At 45.2% G+C, this 18713-nt stretch overlaps 1 protein-coding gene across 3 annotated transcripts in view; it reads left to right on the plus strand.

Annotated features, from left to right (window-relative positions):
- ABCG4 (ATP binding cassette subfamily G member 4) overlaps positions 1-18713 on the plus strand; it is a 181169-nt gene that overhangs the window by 13279 nt on the left and 149177 nt on the right. For all 3 annotated transcript variants that reach the window (XM_075328292.1, XM_075328293.1, XM_075328294.1), the window contains one exon: positions 1913-2030. In XM_075328292.1, the coding sequence (XP_075184407.1) occupies positions 1913-2030 (118 nt within the window). The remainder of the gene's footprint in view (positions 1-1912; positions 2031-18713) is intronic.

Here is an 18713-nt window from a genome sequence, read left to right on the forward strand (position 1 = left end):
TCTCCCAGGACTAAACTGCTGCCAAGTAAAAGAGGAGAAGGTAAAGAGACTACTGTTTGTGCCTGTTTCTTTCACTGCCTGTCGGCCCTGCACCGTATTATTCACACAACATCACACCATAGACTCCCACGAGCACCAACTGTTGCCCCGGGGCACCTCTCCACCTGTGGGGAGCAGGACCATCTGAGCTGCCATACCACCAGCCCCGGAGGCCTCATACAGCAGCGGCGGCTTAATAGCCGCAAACCACAGGTGGCATCACGAAAATACAAACTTTAATCAACCCCACTGAAGCCATATTAATTGACCCCACCAGGGTACGGAGTCGGGTCCAGCCACCACTTACTACCCCCGGACTAGTCCGGCCCGGCACCGGGTGTCCCATAGCCCTGGGGTGGGCGAGTCAACTTCCATGCAGAAGGGCAGATTGCACGGCACCCTTGTGACGACCTGATAGGCCAGGGCGTCACACTAGCATCGGAGGAGTACAGGGGCACTGAACCTTGGGAGATCCAATGATACAGCAGCTTCAAAGCAGCACCTCCAAGTGAGAAAGCAAAATGCTTGTGTGACACCCCTGACTCTTATCAGTGTGTCACAGGGAACTGCACTCTCCTTTCTCTTGGTGCAGAACTCACCCTCCATGGTTCTGGGATCCTAACTACTGGTATTGCTTCCATCAGCACTCAAATCCTAACCACACCTCACACCACACCCTGCTAGGCACACCAGGTCTAGCTGGAAAAGGGCCAACCGCCTAGGGGTCAGGCAGACTGGTGGGAGGGATTTTAGTCAGTTTAGAGTAGCCCTCAAAGAGTGAGGTGCTGAGGGAGTTGTAGCTCCCTGTGTGACCTTGGTTGGGTCGCAGATGGTGGTCTGGGACCAGAGGAGTCGGAGACCCGGTAGCAGGGTATTGGAAGAGGTGTAGCAGACTTAGTTTTGGAGAACAGTCACCACCAGAAGTCTAGTAACCGGACCAGTACTGAGCACAGCAGGGTACAAGACCCTAGATCAGGGAGTAGCTTCACGCAACCTGATAATTCACCTGTGGAGGATAGTCTCTTTATGAACTTTCCCCAAGAGCTCAGAGATCGAAGGGATCAACACAACGAGGGGGATAGGGCTTTCCAGCTTATGCAACCCACTGAAATCCCAAGTGTCAGCCATCGAGAGCACAGCTCCACTATTTCACTATAGGGAGCGGGACCTTGACAGCTTCAGGCCGAAGGGTCACTCAGGAACATCTACACAATTGTGCATGGCTCCAGACCACTAAGCAATACCAGTGGGAACGGACACCTGGACGGGCTCCCCAGAGTGGCAGCGGCACCCAGAGACTTGGTTTACTTCTGTGTCAGAGTCTGCTTATTGGGGGCACTAACAACTGCACCACCTGAGTGAGTACACTTGCCTCCCCGGGTCCTGACCTGCCCAAATCACCTCCACCATCCCATTCACCATCCCTACGGAGCCCTTGGGCCTTCCCTACCCATGGAGAGACCACCATCTCGCTGCCCTGCTCCATCCACCCCGGGTACTCCCATCGGCAGCGGCGGTACTCCCTTACCGCACACCACGGGTGGCATCACAAACTGTCCCCTTGTACATATCCCCCCCTCTTATTTGAGTGGCTGCTGAGCCCTGGGTCCGGGGACCCTCGAGCCACAGCAAAACCCCTGGATCCGAGCCGTCCGACTGCTGCAGGGGCGGCACACCTCAAAACACTTGCAAAAGCTGCACTCCGGTGAGGAAACTGGTAACCTGTGATATATTGCAGCAGTGGGAAATAACCTAGGTATCGAGCAGTAGGCTATAAAATTAATAATGTCCCCTGTCTTTAGAATGAAGAGAATTTTTAACAAGAAGTAAATTGCAATGCTGCTTGTCTAACATTGTTCTTACTGACTTTTAGGTTACAAGACTCTCCTGAAATGCTTGTCTGGCATGTTCTGCAATCAAGAACTTATAGGAATCATGGGTCCATCCGGTGCTGGAAAATCCACATTAATGAACATTCTGGCTGGATACAGGTAATTTGGACATTGATCAATGTCAACATGTAAAAACTAATTACACATTACACAGTTAAGACTACTGAGACCCAACACCACCACCCCAAAAAAGTCCCATATAAAGAAAACACACAACTTGACCAAAAACTCCTTTAATGGATGGATGTCAGTGACAGCCATTGTAAACATTAACATAACTCTTAGAAAGGCTACAAAAGGCCAAGTGCGAACACTTGGAGCATAACATGCCCGACTCCCGGCTGATTAATCCTGCATCAGCAGGCCATTAATCGGGCACTGACCTCATCTGTCACTCAAATAATACATCCGAAACATAAACCAGTGACATGAAACAGGGAAGGAGGGTGGGAGAGTTGCCTTCAGGTCCTGCGCGGCAGGGAGAGGCCGGAAACAGTGCGATCACCCCTTATAAAGGGGAGGGAAGGGAGTTAATGCCATTGGCAGAACATAAGTGGGGAGAGCAGACATATAGGACAACATATTAACATGTTAACATGTTAACATGTTAACCCCTCTTAAACCAGGACCCGGCAGTCAGGGAGGTCACTGAATATAGCCACAGTGAATACATCAACATCCTGGCTACATACAAGTGAATCTCAATAAATTAGAATATCATCAAAAAGTTAATTTATTTCAGTTTATCCATACAAAAAGGGAAACACATGTATTAAATACAGTATATCACAGAGTGATCTATTTCAAAGGTTTATTTCTGTTAATGTTGATGATTATGGTTACAGCCAATGAAAAACCAACAGTCATTATCTCAGAAAATTAGAACATTATATATATAAGACCAACTGAAAAAATTATTTTTAACTCAGAAATGTTGGCGCCTACTGAAAAAAAAGTATGTACAGGAAATGCCCTCAATACTTGCTTGGGGCTCCTTTTCCATGAATTACTGCATCAATGCGGCGTGGCATGGAGGTGATCAGCCTGTGGCACTGCTGAGGTGTTATGGAGGCCCAGGTTGCTCTGATAGCAGCCTTCAGCTCGTCTGCATTGTTGGGTCTAGTGTCTCTCATAGATTCTCTATGAGGTTTAAGTCAGGGATTTTGCTGGCCAATCAAGCACAGTGATACTGTGGTTATTAATCCAGGTATTGGTACTTTTGGCAGTGCGGACAGGTGTCAAGTCCTGCTGGAAAATGAAATTTCCATCTCCTAAAATCTTGTCGGCAGAGGGAAGCATAAAGTGCTCTAAAATTTCCTGGTAAATGGCTGCGCTGACTTTGGTCTTGATAAAACACAGTGGACCTACACCAGCAGGTGACATGGCTCCCCAAACCATCACTGATTGTGGAAACTTCACACTAGACCTCAGTAGCTTGGATTGTGGCCTCTCCACTCTTCCTCCAGACTCTGGGACCTTGATTTCCAAATGAAATACAAAATTTACTTTCATCTGAAAACAACTCCTTGGACCACTGAGCAATAGTCCTGTTCTTTTTCTTCTTGGCCCAGGTAAGACGCTTCTGGCGTCGTCTATTGGTCATGAGTGGCTTGACCCAAGGAATGCGATTGTTGTAGCCTATGTCCTAGATACATCTGTCTGTGTTTGTGCTTGCAGCACTGACTCCAGCAGCCTCCACTCCTTGTGAATCTCCCCCAAATGTTTGAATGGCCTTTTCTTAACAATCCTATCTAGGCTGCGGTTATCCCGGTTGCTTGTGTAATTTTTCTACCACACTTTTTCCTTCCACTCAACGTTCCATTAATATTCTTGGATACAGCACTCTGTAAATAGCCAGCTTCTTTAGCAATAACTTTTTGTGGCTTACCCTCCTTGTAGAGTGTGTCACTGACTGCCTTCTGGACATGTGTCAAATCAGCAGTCTTTCCCATGGTTGTGTAGCCTTCTGAATCAGACTAAAGGGCCATTTTAAACTCTTAGGCTATGTGTCCACGGTAGAATGTACCTGCGGATTTTTCTGCCTGAAAATCCGCGACTTTCGCGGCAAATCCGCACCCGCGGATTTGCCGCGGATTTGCCGCGGATTTACCGCGGATTTTGATGCGGATTTTTTTTTTTTTTCCCCATTCAAAACCAAAAATCCGCACCAAATCTGCACCAAACAATTGACATGCTGCAGATTTTTCCGGATCAAAATCCGCGGCAAATCCGCAGCGGAAAAATCCGCAGCATGGACACAGCATTTCCAAAATGCCATTGAAATGGCTTGGAAGTGCCGCTGCTGCAGATTTTCGGGAAATCCGCGGCAAATCCGCGGCAAATCCGCGGCAAAATCCGCGGTAAATCCGCAGCGTGGGCACATAGCCTTAGGAAGCCTTTGCAGGTGTTTTGTGGTAATTATTCTAATTTTCTGAGATAATGACTTTTGGGTTTTCATTGGCTGTAAGCTATGATCATCAACATTAACAGAAATACACTTGAAATAGATCACTCTGTTTGTAATAAATCTATATAAGTGTTTCCCTTTTTGTATTAAATTAATGAAATAAATTAACTTTTTTATGATATTCAAATTTATTGAGATGCACTTGTATTTGTGACTTCTATAATGATGTGAAAAATTATTCATACCTCCTAAACTTTTTCATATTTTTTCATGTTATACCATGAAGCTTAATGTATTGTATTAGGTTTTTATGTGCTATACCAACACTAAGTACCAAGTATTTGTGAAGTGTAAAGGATATATGGTTTTCTAAAGTATTTTAAAAATATAAATCTGAAAATTGTGATATGCATTTGTATCCAGCCCTCCTGAGTGTATACTTTGTAGGACCACATTGTGCCATGCTACTTGCATTTTGGATGATAGATTCAACAGTCCTCCTCAGAGCATGGGCTATATTTTTATAACCTAACCCTGCTTTACTGTTTTCCTCAATTATATCCCTGACCTGTCTGGTGGATTCCTTGGTTTTCATGATGCTGTTTGATCAATAATGTTCTCAAACAAATCTCTGAGGCCTTCAGAGAACAGCTGTAGTTGACTAAGAATAAATTATACAGAGGTAGCCTCAATTTAATAATTATGTGACTTGTGGAGGCAATTGATCCTTCAGGATTTTATTTAGTGGTATCAGACTACAGGGAGCTGAATGCATGTCACAATTTTCAGATTTATATTTTTAAAATATTTAGAAAACCATGTATCATTTCTTTTGCACTTCACATACTGTATATTTTTGCTATTTAGTGTTGGTTTATAACATAAAATTCCAATAAAATAAATTTTGTAAAATGAAAAAAATATGGAAAAGTTCACGGGGTATGAATACTTTTTCAAGGCACTGTATTTTTCTCAAATACCTTGTAATTTTGCTTTTCTTATTTTCTTCCATGTAGTTAGGTCCATGCTTCAGGTTACTATAGTCTTTCATGTAAGTCAGCATTCTAACAGTGACTTACGGTGCAACAAAGGATACATTTTTCCTATTACAGTCTATTCGATAGTTGCCCCAGTTTTAGTGAAAACTGGTTAAAAAATAGAAAAAAGGTAATGTTCCTTAGAGGTGTTTCTTCACTTCTTCAGGAGCGTATTATGTAGCAAATATTTCGAAATATAAAATATAAGAACAAAGTGTAATAAAAATAAGACCTGTGAGAAGCTACCTTGTGTCCACGGGCCAAAAAGTCCGAATTTCAGCACTTAGTGGAATTTATGCCACGATTAATAGCTGCAGTTCTGAAGGCCAAAGAAAAATCCACACGATACTAGATGCATGTGTTTAAGGCTATGTGCACGCTAGAAAATGGATTTTTCTTAAGAAAAATCCGCACCCAGTGGCAGAATACCGTACCCGCGGTAATAATGCACCCGCGGTATTGCCGCGGTTTGCCGCGATTTTTCTGCAGGTTGGTACCTGCGTTTTTTTACCATTATCTATGGCAAAAAACGCAAGTACCTGAGGAAAAGACGTGACATGCACGTTAATTCTGCAGCAGAAAATCCGCAGGTAAATCCGCAGGTATAAAAAAAACTCAAAAAATGGAGGGGAGCCAGCACTGCTTATGAGTGGCATGCAACAATGAAAAAGTAAAAAGTGTAATATTCACAAATTCATTCCTACTGTAACAATTCAATGAGATTTTTGGCAAATAATTGATCAATGATTTGAGCCCCTCTGCCCCGTCACGGCAAATCTCTATAAGGGGGGTCCCTACACTACAGTTATAATATACATACGTACCATAAGGTCTCGTGTAATGCACAGGACCATATGCGAACATCACCTACCTGAGAAGTGTCAGAACCGCTCCCATGCTGCAAGGGCTGACAACTGCGAGTAGAAGGGCAGTCCAGGTGCCGGTGCGTGCGGCAGAACCACACACACCAGCACAATGTCAGAACTAGCCCCCACAGTGTCAGACCAGCAGACATGGATGAAGGGCGGAACAGCCCCAGGCAGGTGGTGCTTAAGTAATAATGCCTATGGAACAGGAGGCGGTGGCTGTATGTGAACAGGCACCAACATAAATTTTGATGGCAACAGAAGGAATTTGCAAACCACACTGGGCGTGCACGGCATGGTGGCGGTCAACCACCTGACCAGTAAACGAAAAATGGAGGGGAGCCAGCACTGCTTATGAGTGGCATGCAACAATGAAAAAGTAAAAAGTGTAATATTCACAAATTCATTCCTACTGTAACAATTCAATGAGATTTTTGGCAAATAATTGATCAATAATTTGAGCCCCCCTGCCCCGTCATGGCAAATCTCTATAAGGGGGGTCCCTCATTGAATCTCATTGGCCTAGGTGAGATAAGTCTCAAGCTGCCAGATTGGGTTGTGAACAGTGGTGCTGGTGTAGGAAAGTGACTGGTGCCCTTCAACCCCCCTGAAGACGTCATGGTTAATTTGTGTATTTATGTGTGTGAAGTTATTTATGAGTGTACTCCCGGGTGCACTGTTTGCCAGCCCACCACTAGATGTCACCGCTCCTTTAGCTTAGAAGACAGCTTAGGGCTGGGTGAAGTGGTAGGGCTGAAGGAGTTAAATGGGAAGGAGGCCAGCCCACACTAAGGAGTTATAGCAGGAAGGACTTCCTGGTTCTAGTCAGATAAGGACACCAGTAAGTAGAGAGAAGAAGCTGTACCTAAGGGAGGTATAGTGAGAGAAGTCCAGTGTGAATTTGGCCAGACCCTCATGGCCATCCCTGGAAGTCTGGTGCAAGTTGGAAAAGAAGCTCTCCAGCAGCCGGGTGCAGCAAAAAGTCACTGACCGTCTCTGAAGTTGTGGTCCTTGGCTCTAGTGGGACTTCTGGGAAGCAACTTACTCCAATAGGACCGGAATAGGTGTCAGGTAACATAGACCTGGGTGAACGGGTCGGCAAAGAGAAAATGGTGAAGGAACTCTGTCCAGTGGTGAAATCGATCCCTGTGGGAGGAGACACGGTTAGAGACATAAGGGACTCTATGAATTCATTGTCTGCTCATCAATCAACAGAAATTGCCGCAGCTACCCACCCCTGGGCATCAGCCGTGTTGCTTATGTAGACGGCAGACGGTAATCCTCCACATACACTGGGCAGGTGGTGCTTGTCCCCCAAGCAAAAAAAAAAAGGTTCCTGGATAGAGTCCAACAATAGAGATAGGGCAGCACTCACCAGCGTCCAGTAAAAAAGACTTTATTTATTCATGGTGCAGGTAAAAAAGCAGGAGCAGAGTTGACAGCAGGGCCCCCTCATGGACGACAGCCATTTCGCGTGTATTCACGCTTCCTCGGGTCCTGCTTTTTTACCTGCACCATGAATAAATAAAGTCTTTTTTACTGGACGCTGGTGAGTTCTGCCCTATCTCTATTGTTGGATTCATTGTCTGCCACTGTGATGTTACCGGGAGAGAAAGACAGTCCTATAGTAGCTGGAGAAATGTGCAGGAGGGAGTAGTCTGCAGGAAAATGGGAAAAGAAACCAAACCATAACACGCCTGTGACGTAGAAGCTATGTTCCCGCAGTGTATGTGCTCCACAGAAACTGTGCATGTTATATTTGGACTCTGACTTAACCCTAAAGAAGTGGGGTTGTGGTGTCCCTGGTTGCACTGTGGAGGTGGCAGGAGTGCAGCATAGAACTGGAATGCTGCCCGGAAGCAGGAGCTCGCCTCTGCCCATGACAACGCCCCCCTGCTACCCTCTTACTGGTAGTTGGCTACAAGGTGCCAGGAAAAATAAGGAGAAAGACAGAAATCACACAACAGATTGTTTATCTCTTAATAGATATAGATCATATTTTTACTCATTTTTGGTCTGTTTGTCAATTTTCATATGTCAGCCTTGTAAGAAAAGAAACTGATAGAGGACATCCAAGCTTCTCCCAGCAACCAGCCAGTGAAAAATGGACAATCCACAGACACAAAATGTTTGCAAATGTTCTGGACTAAAAGAACTGTTTAACAAAAATGTGTTCCTTTATCCCTTCACCCCCGAGCTTGTTGTCACCTTCCTGAATAGGACAGCTTTTACAATTCTGACTAGTGTCACTTTCTAAGGTACTAACTCTGGAATACTTCCATATTTCCCAGTGATTCTGAGACTGTTTTGTACCACCCCGTGCTCGGCAGCCGAGCCGCTCGGATCCGGACCTTCAGTGGGTGGCTCGAGGGCCTCCGGACCCGGGGGTCCTGCGGTCACGTCAATCAAAAAGGGGTTTGCGGTTTGGGGACGTAGGTGTACGGCCGGAGCCGTGGTTAAGTTCGTGACGCCACCGACGGGATGTGGTGAAGGTGGACACCACCGCTGCAGTTACGGGGCACCCGGGGGAGATGTTGCACAGCAAGTTGTTAACCACTCCGTGGGCAGGGATGGTGGCCCCGGGACCCGTTGGGGGTGTTTGGCGGTGCAGGGAGATGGGCGGCCGGAGGGCACTGATGTACTCACGATTAGGAAACACACGAGTTTCTGGTAAACCAAGGTGATGGTGGTCGGTGCCCGCAGCCGGCTGCAGTCTGGTCCCCCACCCGGTTGGTGGTCTCTGTCTTTCTCCCACACCTGTTTGTGATGATGGACTACCTGCGCTTGCAACTTCAGGAGTCCGCTCCTGGATTTTGGTTGCCTGAGGAGCCCTTTGCCCGCAGACGCTGGAACGTGGGATCTCTGAGCCGCGGCGGTGGCTTTCTATCCCCCTCGTTGGGCTGTTGCCTTCAGTCGGGACTTTGGGTGGGACAGGACCTCTAGTCCTGGCCACAATCAGTGAATTAGCTAGCCCCCAGTAGCTTCAGGACCTAGCTTCAGGGTCTGAGTACCCCCCTTTATGCTTCGGTTTCCGAGTCGGTACCGGCGGGCCACTACCCTGTCCCGGTCTACCACGGTTCCACCGAACCGTCTTCACGGCTCCTGCAGACGGAGACCGCCGTCTGCCTCCTAGCCAGCAGTACCAGGGCTCCTACCCTGACACCGGTTCAGTTTGCGTCCTTCCTCTGCTGGAGATGCTCACAGCTCCAGCCCACACACCTCTCCACTCGACCTCTAGACTTGAACTCTAGAACAGAACAGAACAGACTCAACTTTTCTGCCCCAGGCTGTCTGAGACTCATCGGTGGGTGTCTTCCAACCGCCTGGTTCCGCCCCCTGGTGTGTCTATCAAGCACTGGGGGGGTGACTAGGGTTTTATGTGTTTGGCTGCTGTCACCTTGTTAGGGAATGGTGTAGTGCGGGACCCTATCTGTGACTACCGGCCCGGCCAGGGCGTCACAGTTTTACATGACATGTTGTTCTTGATGTTAGTGGAAAATTGTGGTCGATGTTATTTGTATTTATTTATGAAAACATAGAAAATTTGCCAAAAAAATTTAAATTTTGCAATTTTTAAACTTCAAAATTTGTATGCCCTTAAACAAGATGTAAACTGCACCCCTAAAAGTGCTCAAAGCCGCATTGAAGAAGTTTGGTAACCCTTTAGGTGTTTCAAAGGAACAAATTAAAATTTTACCCTTTTCTCACAAAAATATTGCTATAACCCCCAACTTTTTATTTTCACATTGCTAACAGGAGAAAATGGACCACACAATTTTTTATACAATTTCTCCTGAGCACCCATATGTGGTGGAAAACCACTGTTTGGGAGCACGTCAGGACTCAGAAGGGAAGGAGGGAAGAAGCGCTATTTGAATTTTGGAGTGCAAAATTGTCTGGAATAGATAGTGGACGCCATGTCGCATTTCCAGGGCCCTTGTTGTGTCTAGACAGTAAAAACCTCCACAAGTGGCACCATTTTAGAAACCTCACTCTTTAATGAATTAATTTACATGTGTGGTGAGTGCCTTGAACCCACTGGTGCTTCACAGCATTTTATGACGTTGAGCCGTGAAAATGGAAAAATAAATTTTCACCACAAAAATGTTCCTTTAACCCCAGTTTTTTATTTTCACAAGGGTAATATTAGAAGTGGACCACACAATTTGTTGAGCAATTTCCATTGAGTAGACGGATACCCCATATGGGGTGCATAAATACTGTTTGGCTGCACAGCTGGGCTCAGAAAGGAAGGAGTGATATTTAAAATTTGGAGTGCAACATTGACTGGAATAGATAGTGGACGTCATGTCATGTTTGTAAAGACCCTAATGTACCTAAATAGTGAAAACCCCCATAAATCACTCCATTTTGTAAACGATACCCCTCAAGGAATTAATCTAGAGTTGTGGTGAACATCTCGAATCTACAGGTGTTTCACAGAATTTTATAAAGTTGAACTTTGAAAATGAAAAACTCCAATTTTAACACAAAAATGTTGGTTTAACCCTAAATCTTTCATATTCACAAGGGTAACAGGAGAAAGGAGACCATACAATTTGTTGTTGTACAGTTTCCCATGAGTACATTGATACCCCATATGTGGCAGAAAACTACTGTTTGGAAGAGAAGGAGCACTATTTGAAATTTTGAGAGCCATTTTGGCTGGAATAGATGTAAAAATCAATTCACAAAATTTCCCAGTACAAAATTTTATTAATTAAAAAACATTAAAATTACACGTAACTGTGCAAGAAGCAAAAACGCATGAAAACATATGTAGATGTACCGCCTCTGTAGCAGTCGGACTGCTCGGATCCGGGACTGCCGTGGCTCGAGGGTCTCGGGACCCGGGGAGCTCGGGGTCACCCGAAAATGAAAGAGGGCTATTTACAGGGCATTAATGTTCGGGACGCCACCCGTGGTTCGCGGTAAGGGGAGTACCGCCACTGCCGATGGGAGTATCCGGGGAGATGGAGCAGGGCAGCCAGATGGCGTTCCCTTCACGGGTAGGGGAGGCCCCGGGACTCTGGATGGTGGAGTGTAGGGGAGCGTAGTGCAGGTTGGACGCATGGGAAGGCAGCGTACTCACTCAGGCCGTGTTGGTGTTGATGCGACCATAAAGCAGACTCTGACACAGTAGTAAAGCAAGTCTCTGGGTGCCGCTGCCACTTCAGGGGAGCTTGTCCAGGAGTCCGTTCCCGTTGGTATTGCTGATGGTCTGTCACCTGCCTCCATGCACTAGAATTTAGATGTTCTGAGTGACACCTCAGCCTGAAGCTTTCAGGGTCCCGTTCCCTACGGTTAGTTAGAGGAGCTGTGCTCTTGATGGCTGACACTTGGGATCTCAGTGGGCCGCATAAGCTGGAAAGCCCTATCCCCCTCGTTGTGTTGATGCCTTCAATCTCTGAGCTCTTGGGTAAAGTTCTTAAAGAGACTATCCTCCACAGGTTAATTATCAGGTTGCGTGAAGCTACTCCCTGATCTAGGGTCCAGTACCCCGCTGTGCTCGGTACCGGTTCAGTTACTAGATTTTCCGGTGCCGACCATTCTCCCAAACTAATTCTGGCACCCCTTTCTAATACCCTGCGACCGGGTCTCCGATTGCTCCGGTCCCAGACCATCGTCTGTGACCTAGCCAATGTCTCCCAGATAGCACCAACTCCCTCCAGCTCCTCACTCTCTGAGGGCTACTTCTCAACTGACTCAGCCCCTCCCACCAGTCTGTCTGAACCCTAGGCGGGTGGTCCTGTTCCAGCTAGACCACCCACTGGTGTGCCTGACAGGTGTGGTGTGAGGTATGGCTAGGATTTGAATGCTGATGGAGCAATACCAAAGGTTAGGATCCCAGAACCATGGGGGGTTGAGCTCTGCACCAAAAGAGAGAGAAGTGCAGTACCCTGTGACACCCTGACTAGTTCAGGGGCATCACATTCCCCCTTAGTTAAACGTAGCTCGTCCCTGAGCTACAGGACACCCAGAGGATTTATTTTGTTTCAACTGAAAAAGAAAAAAGTAACAAATCATGCCCATTTATTCAACCCTCACAGGGGATTCAATACACTTAAACGTTGCGTCAAACTCCCAGAGTTCAATTACTAAAATAACAACGGGAACGCTACCGGTTGTAGTGGTAGTCGGTGGCTCAGCCTGCTCTGCTGCAGCCCTTTCCTGCGACAGTCCATTCCACCTGTCCCACTCCCTTCAACCCGCCACCCAAACAACAAGGATCCCTCGGTTCCTTGTGACGGCCTTGAAGTCCTGGAGGTGTAAAAAACTACTCTGGTAACAGTCCTGAGTAACCTGGTAGCCGTTACCCTTTGTGCCAACTTCCATCAAGAGGCCCTGGTGCCGTCTACCAGCGCCGCACCGTCCAAGACCCTGATAGCCTTTTTACCTTTAACAGAGCATGGAAAAAGGTTCAACAAGGATGACACAATCTATCCGGAGCATTAACCCTCCTGTCACCCTCCACGAGAACACTATAGCCAGTCCCCCACGGCCATCTCCATTCAAACATGAAACCGGAGAACATTTAACAAGGGTGCAGGTCCACATAGTCACTCTTCAACTGTTAAACAAACTGGCAGGTAGCCATCCCGTTTCAGCTACCGCTGCTGCTTCTGAGTACCGGTTCCTTAGTGTCAGGGATCCCCTGGGCACACCCTAGCAAAGTGCCCTGGAAGGCCACAGCGGCGACATATGGGCACCACAACTTCCATAGTATCAGCCGAGGTCTCATCATCTGAGGTGGATTCCTCCTTCACTTCCATCACTAATATCTACGGCACTGACCGTGCTGACAGGGAGACTCTGTAGCAGTTTCCACCAAATCGTGGAACCCGAATCCACCTCTTCCTCCGCCTCATCTAGATCAGAAGCCACAGGAACCGGGACAACTTGATCAACGTTAGCGGCCTGGTCGTCCTCCGCGGGGGCCGAGGATCCCACTGCCGGTGTTCCGGGTAGGGTCTCGGTTGCAGCTGCTGTTGCGGACCGAGGAGGCGGAAGGACGGTGGCAGTGGCCGGGGGCAGACACCCTAACCGGAACTGGGTTTCTGCTTACCTGCTCCACATGTAGGGCTTCCCTCTCGCGGACCCGCACCGCCGCTGCCGCGCTCCTCATCTTTATCCAAGCACACGTCCAGGGGGCAGCATCTTCTGTTGACAAGTCGCGTTGCTCCGACATCTTGTTGCTGCAATGTCTAAGAACTTTATGAGCAGAGTCCAGGCGTCCCTGCTCAACTTCCGCTGCTACATCCCGTCACGCCCCCTTGGTTTTCGGCAGCCAGCTCTCCAGCTTCTGGCTGCGCTCTCTGGGCGAGGGGTGGAGCTTCAGCTTCACGCTCTTTTGGTCGGGAAGATGGCATTTAGGCGAGGAAAATGGCGGGAACTCAATTTTGACACCGCAGCTTGGATTTTTCAAGGAGCACGTCACCCAGGTTAGTGGGTCCAGTCCGATTCCTGTTCGTGACGCCAAAGTTTTTCGAGGTGTACCGCCCCTGCAGCAGTCGAACTGCTCAGATCCGGGGTTGCCGTAACTCAAGGGTCTCCGGACCCGGGGGGCTCGGGGGTCACCCGAAAATGAAAGAGGGCTATTTACAGGGGATTAATGTTCGTGACGCCACCCGTGGTTTGCGATAAGGGGAGTACCGCTGCTGCCGATGGGTGTACCCGGGCGAGATGGAGCGGGGCAGCCAGATGATGTTCCCTCCACGGGTAGTGGAGGCCCCGGGACTCTGGATGGTGGAATGTAGGGGAGCGTAGTGCAGGTTGGACGCAGGGGAAGGCAGCGTACTCACTCAGCCCCTCCCACCAGTCTGTCTGACCCCTAGGTGGGTGGCCCTGTTCCAGCTAGACAACCCACTGGTGTCCCTGACAGGTGTGGTGTGAGCTGTGGTTAGGATTTGAGTGCTGATGGAAGCAATACCAGTGTGTAGGAACCCAGAACCATGGAGGGTGAGTTCTGCACCATAATAGACAGGGGTCACATATACACTAGGCGAACCCGCCCTAATCCAGAAATCAGCATCTCTGTGCATATATCTCCACTATTGATAGTCCACTTGCTGTATGGATAAAGTCCTCTTTATGTGATAGTAGCCAATAATTGCCAGCCTCGACGCAATTCCCCATTCACGCGGTTCATCAGGAGGCTATAAAGATAACTATGATCCATAAACAGACCATCCTACATATATTACATCTATATGTTACAAAAGTGTGAACAGATAGCATTTAAATTATTTACAAAGCACCTACCCCAAAATAGACAAATATAAACACTGAGTGTCTGGTACTGCTGGATAACCAATATATGTATAATTTTCATCTATCTGTTTATATTGGTTGTTATAGATATTGGAGTCTATATGATGGAAGGCTGGGTTTAATAGGGTGGATTATTTCCACATACTATTAAATTTCTATGAATTGATAAGCTAAACCCTTTGCATATTATAAATTAAGGATTGCACTGTTTGTCTACATATGTTTTAGTGTGTTTTTGCTTCTTGAATGGTTACGTGTAATTTTAATAGTTTTTGGTTATTACAATTTTGTACTGGTAAATTATGTGAATTTATTAGAATATATTTCCCATATGTATATTCCTGTTAAATGCAGATTTTAAGATCCCCTGACATGCCAAAACAGCAGAAACCCCCAACAAGTGAACCCATTCTGGATGTAGTGAACATTTTCAAACCTTAGGTAGTTCATGTAATAGTAGAACATTGATGTGTGAAAAAAAAATCACCATTTTTTCCACTAAAATGTTGATTTGGCCCCCAAATTTTCATTTTGAAAAAGAATAATAGGAGGAAATTGCTGGTACAATTTGTTACACAATTTCTCCTGTGTTCGCCCATACCCATATGTGGTCGAAAACTAGTTTTGAGCACAAAATGGAAGGAACTACAAATTGGAGTGCAGATTGAGTTGGAATGGTTTAGGGTGCTATGTCACATTGGTAGAGCCCATGACATGCCAGGAAGGCAGACCCTCCATAAGTGATCCCATTTTACAAACTACACCCCCAATGGACTCATACCGTCATGTAATCAGGAATGAATTTTGAGGTACATTGCAAAGCTGAGAAGGGAAGGAGTGCGATATTGGACTTCAGATTTTGCTGGAATGGTTTGCAGGTGCCATGTCACATTGGCAGAGCCCCTCAGGTGACAGAACAGCAGAAATCCCACAAAAGTGACCCCATTTTACAAACTGCACCCCTCAGTGAATACATCTACTGAGGTGTGTCACAGAATTTTATACCCTTATGTGGTCAAAACTAATAATTGCATTTTTAGCACTAAAATATTGTCTTATCCACATATTTTTTATTTTCACAAGGGGAAAATGGATAAAAATGGCTCCATAATTTGTTACACAATTTTTGCTGAATATGGCATTAACTCAAATAAGGTTGTACAGTACTGTTTGGCCGCACCTCGAGGCTTGGGAGGGAAAGAGCGCTATTTGATTTTTGTGGTGTAGATTTTTCAAGAATACTTTGCGGACTCCATTTGCACAGCCCCTGATGTGCCTAAACAGTCGAACTCCTCTCATATGATCCCATATAAGAATTTACTCCACACTGGGAATATATCTGGACGTAGTGACTATTTTTACGCTATGGGTGTTTTCCAAAAACAAATACACAGTGGAAGTTGCAGAGTGAAAATTGAAAATCTGTCATTGTAGTGCCCATACATTTTAGCACCTAATACATTGTGCGCAGCTTGTGCTTCTGGAACAACACACCTGTAAAATAAGTGAGCTCTCCTCACTATGGTAATGTCAAACATGTGGATGCTAACTGTGGTTTAGGCACATTGTGGGGCTCAGAAGGGAGGATGATATTTGGATTTAGAAGTGGAGATTTCCATAGATTTCTTTTGGTGGGAGTCATGTACAGTAGCTTTTCCTGAGCCTTTGTGTTACTATCAACTTGGACACATGCTAAATTTCTGTTAACAGGTGATAGACCCGAGTAGGGACTCATTTTTTGTAGGTTGAGATGAAGCTTTTACTGGTGACATTTTGGAGTAAAGAACATTTTGGATCAGTTTAAATGTTTTTGGTGCTGTACGCTAAGCACACATTGGGGTTTCTATCTAAATCTACAAAACACGTAATTCAGATGAAACCCCGATCGATCCATTCACTAACGGGGCAAGCTGAGTTACACAAGATTCCGTTTGGTCTGTCTCTGATGGTGTCCGGCTTTTCAGAGGTGCACAAGCCTGTGACTGACTGCCCGTTTGTGCACACCTAAAACGACACCTAAAAAGATGCCTAAAAAGAGGCACACCGCTAGATCATAGGCTAGACAGCGTCCACAGTCTCTTCATCTGCCTCATTATAGGGAATGTTCTGTTGGGGGCATTGTTTGAATCACCTATTTCAGAGATTTACATGGAAATCCGCGTGTAAGTGCTCAGTGTAGAGCGCAAGATAAATGTGAGCTTGTTTTTTGTTGACGTTTCTATTGGTACCATTTTTGGGCACATAACATTTTTTGATAGTTTTCCATTTATATTTTTAGTAGGCAGAATGTACATAAAATCGCAATTCAAAAATTGTTTTATTTTTTTTTTATTAATGCCATTCTGTGTGTGGTAAAAGTGAAGACACCTTTATTCTTCTGGTCAGTACAATTATTGTGATACCATATTTATATTTTTTTTATGTTTTGCTGTTTTTGCATACTAAAAATTATATTATAGAAAAAATATTTTTTTTCCCATCGCTATATTCTGAAAGCTTTAACTTTTTTATTTTTCTGCTGATGGAGCTGTTTGATGGCTGTTTTTTTTGCAGGACTAGATAATATTTTCAGCAATATCATTTTTGTTTAGATTCGACTTTTTGATTGCGTTTTATTTCAGTTTTTGTTCTGCAATTTTATGAGACAGCATTGTTTTTTTTGCTACTTTTTTACGGTGTTCAATGAAGGGTTTAAATAGTAAAAATTTTATAGATCAGATTGTTCTGGATGTGGAGATACCAAATTTGTGCACTTTTTGGTTTATTTCTGTTTTTTACATAAATATAGGTATGTATTGGTATATGTTTTCATTTTATTTTCTTTATTTTTATGATTTTATTTTTAAATATTTTCACAATTTTTTTAATTTTTTTTTACTTTTTTGCCTAGTCCTTTTATGGGACTTTAACTTTCATTACTCCGATTGCTGATATAATGTATTACGTTTGCAATACATTACACCTGTCAGTTCTACACTGACAGAAGCCTCTTAGGCCATGCTCCTGGCATAGTCTTGTAAGAGTGGTGGACAATGGTGGTCTCATTCCTACCGTTGAAGACACCAATCGCGTCACTATTTTGTAGTGTGAATAATGTCTTGCGACTTGTATAAATATTGCTATGTGATGAGCCATGTGAAATATAATGTGCTCCTGTATAGGGTATGTTGTTATAGAGTAATATATAATGTATTATAGCTCCCAACCATCCTGGATTCAGCAGGACTGTCCTGCTTTGAGGGCTAAGTCCCGCTGTCCTGGCAGTCAGGGCTTGTGTCCAGCTTCCTCTCACCTCTTCTCTCTTTTTCGTAGCTTCTCCTCAGGAGTGGGACTGGCATCTCTGCAGTGCATCAACTAAACTAACAATTTTCTCTTCTAGTCTTCCCAGGACATAAACCCATGGACTCATTGTCCATAGGGAGCACCTCTACCAATAACCTACAGCCCATACTGAGAAAATTGGGAGAATTTATTAATCTTCAACTGTAGCATAGGCAGGGAACCCAAAAGAAGATTATTCAGCTACAAAGAGGCACATCTGTACATGGCAGTGTATCTCTATGTCCCTGTATTCTAGAGCTGAAGAAAAAGTCAGATTTTTTTTGTTTCTATATGACTACTATAAAATAATAAGAAATAATTACAAAAATGTATTTTTTTGTTACAATTTCTCTGTATTTGAATTTTCTCCCCATTTACAGTACCCTATGTGGTAAAATGAATGGTGTAGTTTAAAAGTACAACTCACCCCTCAAAATAGAAGCCCTCATATGGCTATATGGACAGAACAATAAATGAAATCTGGCTCTGTAAAGAAGGGGAGGAAAAAACAAAAACACAAAATTGAAACTTTGCTGCATCTTGAAGGGGTTAAAATCCATCAGTTTTAACTGAACTCTGAATCTTAAAGGGATTGTTCATAAATGATTAACATTGTACAAAAGCAACTTTGCAATTTACCTCTTACTAAAAATCCTTTAAGTTTTCAAGAACCAAGGGAATTTTAGTTCTATGGTTTCTAGCGCCTTGCCTAGCTTATTGGCCACCCTGCGGTCTGCAGAATGGAGAGTTAACTAAGCGAGGAACATGTGCCATTTGCTGACTCCTCGGTTTGGAGCTTGCTGATGCTGTTCTGAAGCTGGCTGGATCTCTGGATCTGGCCCGTTTCAGTCCCTCTGCGCCTCTACCATGCTGCAGAGGC

The sequence above is a fragment of the Anomaloglossus baeobatrachus genome, chromosome 11, assembly GCF_048569485.1.
Source record: "Anomaloglossus baeobatrachus isolate aAnoBae1 chromosome 11, aAnoBae1.hap1, whole genome shotgun sequence".
Classification (NCBI taxonomy): Eukaryota; Metazoa; Chordata; class Amphibia; order Anura; family Aromobatidae; genus Anomaloglossus; species Anomaloglossus baeobatrachus.